The sequence below is a fragment of the Betta splendens genome, chromosome 1 (assembly GCF_900634795.4).
Source record: "Betta splendens chromosome 1, fBetSpl5.4, whole genome shotgun sequence".
NCBI lineage: Eukaryota > Metazoa > Chordata > Actinopteri > Anabantiformes > Osphronemidae > Betta > Betta splendens.
In genome coordinates, this window is record NC_040881.3 from 13,475,813 (window position 1) to 13,483,912 (window position 8,100).

The window sequence follows — 8,100 nt, forward strand, 5'->3', positions numbered from 1 at the left end:
TTTCATTTGAAGTTGATTACTGAGCCATGAGAACTTGTCCAAACCATCTCACGTTCAGTTAGCAACAGCCAGCGCAGCCCCACAGCTGATCAATTTATTGATGCTTGGTCATACAGTATGTCATTAGACTGATCAGTTAGTTCTAAAATATTCACAAGTAATCACCTGTAATCACCCGCCTTGCTGTCATGAAAGCTTTGCACTCTTTGGCCTCACAAGGTAAATGAGATGAGTGGAATTTGATAATGGTGGGGATTGTTCTCATCTTTCTCTCTGTGACTTATACTTTCCCTTTTTTCGCAGGTCACTCTTTTTGCAGGCAAGCCATGTTGCTTAAGAACATTTTATATTTTTCTACTAATAGAGTCCCAAACATCCTTAAACTAGGTCTACAGTATGTGTGTGATCATCTAATCACTTGTTTTGAGAAAGTTTAGTGAAAGATGGATCTGTTGCTCAGTGCCGTTCTTTTTCAGCTGTCTGTCGTTCCATACAGCACGTGCCTGTGGTTTGCTAGTGCTTGAGCCCCATCTGCTGTGCTCTATTTGTGGCATCCACTCTGGGGATCGGGGGGAAGCTGCAGATTAGCCAGGGTTAGACCAACACGTTTACATCAAGTACACAACGAGAACTTGTACAAATACAATCCTTCAACCACCAAGAGTACGATAGCTTGCTTGTTTGAGACAAGTAAGCAATTAAATACCCTTTGAAGAGGCATTCAAACATTTACATTTGCTTTTCACTGTTAATTTGTTTGCCATTTATAGTCATTCTGATAGGAATGATACTATAATGATGGGAAAGATAGGAACAGTCTTTGCATTCTTTCTATCCTTTCCTCCTTCCACCACACCATCAGTGAACCACCTGCTCACTTCTGCATGAACTTTGTTTGTACATGCATCCTATACTGCAGGATGACAGTATAACATTAAGCTATAGCTAAGCAGGGCGAGACATTTTATCCTTGAGGATACTGGGCCCTCGGCCTTTGGTGATACAAGCTCTGAACTTACTGTATGAGTCTAAAGGAGACTTTAATGCGACCAAAGTGTTTGGGCCTTGGAGCCCAGTAAATGTAATTCAAGAATTGTTCCACAAAATGTGTTGGAAAATAATTAATATGTCAACAAATACAGTAAACTACAAACAAACATAACTTGTTAACAACTAGGCTTTTAACTTCCAATTGTGCAGCACTGATGCTAGTCCAACACAGATTTAGAAAATAGCCAACGAATGTGTGAGCCACTTGTCTGTTAGTGCCTGTCTTCTTTTCATTTTCCATTGAAATGAATGCACTCACAGTAATGGTTCGATCCCTTCCTCCTCCTCCACATATTTACTCCAAGTGTAACACAAACAGAGCTCCAGTTTGCTTTGATGGTAAGGCCAGCCTCTTGCAGGATTTCAAGCTGTTAGGGTAAGTGAAACTGTAATAGCTAAATTAATTGGGTAATTATTTACATGTCATCAATTACGTTACTTAACCCCAACAGAACTGGCAATTAAATGCACACACACTGAGTTTGCCATGTGGTTTTTGACTAGACCGTCCATCTGCTTGTCTATCTGGAGTCCCCACTAACCAGCCCACTCAAGCAGGTAGGTGGTGAGTTTTCAGTGGGGTCATAAGACTGTGTGGGATAAGGTCCATGTACAACCACCCTGCTCACTCACTTAAGCAAATCTCAAATAGTTTTATTTGCAGCAGACTTTAGTACAGTTGTTAAATTTTTTGCAACACTAAGACATATAACTCAATACGTCTGTACCTTTCCCATAACAGTGTCAGTAAAGGTGTTATGTTCATTTATGCCAAACATGTTTTCACAATCTGAAAAAAAAACATACAGTAGGTATGAAGTATAGTATGCACAATACATGAGGTGTAAGTCAGTAGGTTTGTCATTGAGGTTACAGTCTTTACATTCTTATTTCAAGCTCTCCACCATTGACTCGATGGAATCTTCAGCACTGTTTAGATGAGACAGTTACTGTACTTACAGTAATTATCTGCAGTTTTGAGAGGTACATATTTATGTTTTAATGTTTTAATTCAGAGTTTGCATGTTCTCCTCGTGTTCGTGTGGGTTCTCTCCGGGTTCTCTGGCTTCCTCCCACGGTCCAAAAAACATGCCTTAGGTTCATTGGTCACTCTAGATTGCCCCTAGGTGTGAGTGTGTGTCTGAATTGTTATCTGTGTGTGTGTGTGTTGCCCTGAGATGGATCGGCCCTGTCCAGGGTGTACCCCACCCCTCGCCCGTAGATGGCTGGGATAGGCTCCAGCACCCGAGATGAAGCGACAGAAAATGGATGGATGGATGTTTTAATTCCAGGGTTTTATTTAAAAAATAACAACAGCATATGTACATTTATTTGACAATACATATGAAACTGTCATTCATTCATCATTTATTCCTCTGCATAAAGTCACCGGGCAGCTAAAGATGATGTTAAGCACGTCATTTTCAACTGCACTGGTGGTTGACTACAACTAGTGCTTCCTGGTTTTCTCTGTGCCCTATGGCGGGCCCCAGCAACGGTCGGACTGAGAGGGGGCGGGGCCAGACTTAGAGGGGGCGGGGCCAGCCTGCTAGAGCGCAACTGCTCTGTCCGCAATTGATAATCTAGCAAACACTTACAGCACTAATATTTAATGGTCGTACAACCTGTTCTTGATAATTTATGATACAGTGGGTTAGCTACATTGTATTAGTACAAGTCTTGGTTACTTGTATGGGCCAGAGTGCAGCGTAGACCAGTTACGCCATGAGGCTGTCTGCAAGGAGCAGCCAGCAGCAAAGAGTATCTGGCATCCGTAGGCCAAGAGCCGGAGCCTGCTGCATTGTGTCTCTGCACCGAGCTCCGATAGAAACACAACTAAATATCAAAGTGCTGCAATGAATCTACTGCTGCCGGTTTCTCTTGGATAAAGTTGTGGTTTGAGGAACTTCACTTCACTTAGTTATTATTGCTTATCTGTATTAATGAAATAAATCTTTGCCTGAAACCAAAATGTTCCACCACATTTGCCATCCCTGTCATGTGAACATTGTTATATTTAAATGGAGAGACACTGCTAATACTGGACTTGACGTGTTGTTACTCCTGTGCTGAGCCATCCTCTTGTGTAGTGGCTGTTTGTTTTCTCCAATACATTATGTTGATCCTCTTACTGAATGATTTGGTGTCCAGTCCTCTAGGTGGAAGAGTGTGTTAATGGGTTTTAAGTAGACAGATGCTTTTCAAACACAGATTTGAGTTGAACATACAACAAAGCACAAAAGATAAAAATATGTTGGTTTACATGTTTGAGTAAAGTTACGATCTACATGTACTGCCTGTCGTGTTTTGAACTATCCGGAGAACTCGGCGGGACTTAAATCTTTGTGCCGGTGGAAGCGATATTCCCTGACCGTTACAGATAGCTTTTTCAGATGGACCATCAAAACGTTGATGGTCCATCTGGATGGTAGAAAAAACAAATATAAAAAACAAAAAATATGGCAAGTATAAATGTGTGTGATTTGTAAGAGATAGTGGGTGTGCAAAGTTTGTTAAAGTTTTTAATTATATTCAACATTGACAAGATCACAGGTGATTTATTTAAACCTTGAAACTAATGATATGCAAAAGATGTCATCAGATGATGCGATGTGCAATAACAAAGGTAAATCAGTACGTAAACAAGACTGGATATAGCTAAAAGCACCACAAGGCAAAGTTTAATTTCCCTCTGGTAATTTTGTTCCCATCCTATTTGTATATATCTTACTCTAGCTGCTAAAAATACAGACTTTTGCTAAACTAACAAATTAGTTTCCAATCATGTGGGGAATGAGTCACATTTAACTCCTACTGCTAAGTTTAAATGAATGCTCAGACAACTTCTAAAGTAATTTTATGTTAAATGATTTTTCTGGCACTCTTTAGCAGTAGGCAAGGAAATCATTCCAAGAAATGTACTGAAGTATTTCAGTTTAAGAATTTGCCTTCATAATTGAAACTCAATCCATGAAAAGAGCAATAATAAATGGATCCAATTGTAGGTTTTATGTCAGATACAATAAAAAAATAGCATTTTAAATGTTATGATATAAACTAACTAGATACAAATAGTCTTTAGTTCGACATTGGCGCCCCCTTCTGGTCAAATAAAGTTCCTGACAGTGAAACCAACCTCTATGATTATGAGCTAGGGATGCCTTCAGGGACCTGAAGGGCCTAAAGGCTGTACAAATGATGTCCACACAGGTTTTCAGAAAGATAAATTGTGCAGAAAGAATTGTGAGTTTTGATATTCCACAGGCTTGAGAAAATGGTTCTGTCAAAGTCTGAGGTGCTGAACAAACTTATCAGTAACACTGATCACTATTATCTTCAAACTGGGTATGCTGATTTCCAGAGGAACATTTATGCTAGGCTAAATGCATTTATGTGGTGTTTGACATGTAGAAACAGGAAAACTAGAAGATGGGATGGTTTCCCTCTTGCAACAATCATATTCATAGGGAGATTCTCCCATTGGGAGAATGGGATCGGATAAGGAGAATCTCCCTATGAATATGATTGTTGCAATGCTTACTGAGCTTCATATTAATAAACATTTCTGCAGTATCCTTAAGGTCAACTTAACAACAACACTGCATTTTGATTTTTTATACAGTGCTTATGTATTAAAGTCCTGATGTGCTGGACAGTGTACCAATAAATATGTGAATATGCTTTAATAATAAATGTTCTTTGAGACAAATAATTTCCACCTGAATAAGTAAACAGCTCTTTTGACGTTACTTAATTTGTATTAAAAAGATATTTATTATTCAAAAATTACAATGAGTGGAAGAATGTTTGGTCCACAGTTGATAAATGATACATGACGAGTAGCTATGGACAATGGTAAAAATAAAGAGTATTTAATTAATGGACTATTGTTATGGTCTGTACATTAATCTCATCTTATGTTTGAGCTCTGTTAATGACAAAGCACTCATTTGTGTCTCATGTCACAGTAATAAGAGGTCAAGTCAAGTTTAAACTGAAGTTTTTGTTTTGCAGCATTATTGAAATTGTCATATTAAGCCTTCCTTCAGATTCAAGTTAGGTAGTAAAGTACTGCATATTTGAAGAATTCGATCAATAAATTACAGTAAAACTATTCTCATTTATCTCATGAGTTTTATCTTAACTGGTGACGTCTACCTATTTATAATGTTTGGCTTTGATGTCGTTAAGAAAAAAAAATTCTTCCAATGATTCTCAATTGTGTTGAGGCTACAAAATCTACTGAAGGAACTACATTATGAGAAAATACCATTTTTACCTAATTGTTTACTTATACTTATAAGTAAACTTATACTTTACTTATATAATACTTTACTTATTGTATATAATGTTCTAAATTATATTTATAAAGACATAATACTGTATGAATCTGAGCATCTGAGACATTACTGCACAATCTCCTTTGACAAGCATCGTATATATTACAGTACATTCAGGTAACACTCAGGGGATTCTCAATACGTGAGACATTATAAAGGTAACTGACAACATACAGACACCAAGAAGGTTTTGTACATCAGAGAGAATCACAAGAACATTAACAGTGTGCAGTCTGGTCCATGTTGTGTTGTGAGTCAGCGGGACATCATGCGCACAAACTCTGTGGAGAGACAAAAAGCCCCTTTATTCTAAGTGAAAGACATAATATACCTGGGTTCAGGTGTGTCCTACTTTATTGTGTTCTACTCACCTTCAAAGTCCACCTGTCCGTCTCCATTGAGGTCTACGTCCCGCAGGATCTCGTCAATCTCTCTGTGGTTGAGCTGCTCCCCCACCAGCTTCTTCATGGCTTCTCTGAGCTCCCCAAGGCTGATCTGACCATCACCATCAGAGTCGAACTGGGAGGCAAGGTGGATGGGGTGAGGAAACAAAAAGATCGAAGCTACACAGCTCGACAGAATGAGGGAGCACCAAAGTACCAAATTATCTGTTTGACCAAACATAAAAATATACACTCCAGACCTCTTTGAAGGCATCTCTCAACTCCTTGACTCCAATCATGTCAGCAGTCTCAGCAAGCATCTTAGGACCCATCAACTCTACAAAATCCTCAAAGTCCACTCTGCCGCCACCTAGACACCATCAAAACGTATGTGCACAGAATAAGCTCCAACTCATAGACCCATTTCACAACGCCTTCATTGTATGTGTGTGTGTGTGTGTGTGTGTGTGCATAGAGGACTCACATATCTGCTGACTGAGCTCTATCAGTTCCATCTCTGTTGGCATGTATCCCATGGTCCTCATGCACTCGCCAAGGTCCTTACAGCTGATGAAACCATCTCTGTCTTTGTCAAACTCCCTGAACGCCTCACGCAGCTCTGCAGACATGTGTATATGTAGATAAGAATGAATATTTATGTTTGATGTCTGGCCCTCTCATATTCTTCCTCGAGTACAATCTTACGTGATTATACTAATTTAAAGTACAGTATTTCACCTACTTTCCATCATCCCAAAGAAGAAAAGGACTAAAACATATTATAGCCCCCTTATAATGTAATGCACTCCAATCTCACACTACTACTCAATAATTAACATAGAGTGGAATTATCACCTTTCTGACAGCTTCAAATTAAAAACTGAAAAATTATAACCTTGTAAAAGTAGAATTAAAGGCAGAGCTGCTGTAATGAATTAAATTAGATGCTTAGTTTCAGACAACATTAACTTGATTTGTTTGTTTTAGATTTGTTTTATTTGTTTTGGTCACTGTGGCTTAAATGTCAGCAGCTGTGTCTTTTGTGTGCTTCATGTACTGCCTTCACTTTATCAAATGTCAAGTGGTGTTCCTGTGAATGTGAAGTGTGAACGTGTGAGCCAGACCTGCGAAATACAAATGATGAGATACTGTAGTTATAAAATAATCTGCGCTTTTGAAATTGAACCCTTCACTTTGAGCTCACGCAGCTCTGCTGGGTTACAGTACAATGCTTAGATGCAAGGAGAGTAGAGTCAGGGAAGTTCAGGAAATTCTGTGATACACAGCACACCACAAAAAGAAGGTTTTAAAAGGCGGCTCAGGGAAACCACAGGGATGGACTGAGGGCGTGAGGATTTGGACTAGCTTTTTCATGTCTCTGTACCTTCCATTTCCTCTGGTCGTAGATCTCTGTCCTGCCACCGTGTGGAAAGGAGACACACAAAGGACAGACATAGACAGAGAAGTTGAAAGGCAGCCACACACACGCACACACACATCCACAAAACATCCAAATAATGTCATTGACAGACAGACAGACAGACAGACAGACAGACAGACAGACAGACAGACAGACAGACAGACAGACAGACAGACAGACAGACAGACAGACAGACAGACAGACAGACAAAGAGTTTGCTTGTAGATAAAAAACAGCTTAACATGTACTGAGGAAACTGGTGTAAACCAAAAATTGAGAGATGATGAAATGAGCAACTATTATGTTCAATAGTGGATTAAACAAAATAGAGTTTGAGCTCTAGCCACGCGCATGCAAAGATAGCGGTTTACAGTTTACATGCCGAACGCCCTCCAGAGTGTGTTGGCACCGGCCAAAGGTGAGGCCGGGATAAATTTGTGTTCTGCAAGACTGTGACATCAACAGCAGGAATAATACAGAGCGAGATTAGAGGATGCAGAGGAGAGAACAGTGGCAGAGAGATTACAGCCATAAATTGTATTACAAATCACGGAAGCTTATCGGTTTTTCATTTTCCTATCTGCTGCTGGTTTTTTTCCTGAATCTGCCCTGCCGTCTGGTCGCCAGGTCGGCACCAGATCAAACGAATACCTCCACACCTGCACAAAGTGAACATGCATCATTTCTGCTGGTTGACACTAAAAAAGGGAACGATGAGCCAGCACAATGAAGAATACAAGATATAGCAGCACAGTTGCTTTAAGGGTTTCTTATGATAATTCTACATATAGCAAAACAGAGTGGATGATTTCAATAAAGGTTTTAAAGAAATACATTTTATCATCAATTTTCTAGATAGACCTTTGACCTTTAATTTCCCATCCTCACGTCATTTGAAATAAGACAT

At 39.4% G+C, this 8,100-nt stretch overlaps 1 protein-coding gene across 2 annotated transcripts in view; it reads right to left on the bottom strand.

The window, feature by feature from the left end:
• Positions 1–3,592: 3,592 nt before the first annotated feature.
• The window catches only part of cabp2a (calcium binding protein 2a), a 16,268-nt gene continuing 11,760 nt past the window's right edge, over positions 3,593–8,100 (bottom strand). For both annotated transcript variants that reach the window (XM_029162705.3, XM_029162698.3), the window contains exons 3-7: positions 7,158–7,188; positions 6,258–6,392; positions 6,034–6,143; positions 5,762–5,909; positions 3,593–5,671 (exon numbers count right to left, since the gene is read on the bottom strand). In XM_029162705.3, coding sequence (XP_029018538.1) covers positions 5,646–5,671; positions 5,762–5,909; positions 6,034–6,143; positions 6,258–6,392; positions 7,158–7,188 — 450 coding nt within the window. In that variant the 3' untranslated portion in view covers positions 3,593–5,645. The remainder of the gene's footprint in view (positions 5,672–5,761; positions 5,910–6,033; positions 6,144–6,257; positions 6,393–7,157; positions 7,189–8,100) is intronic.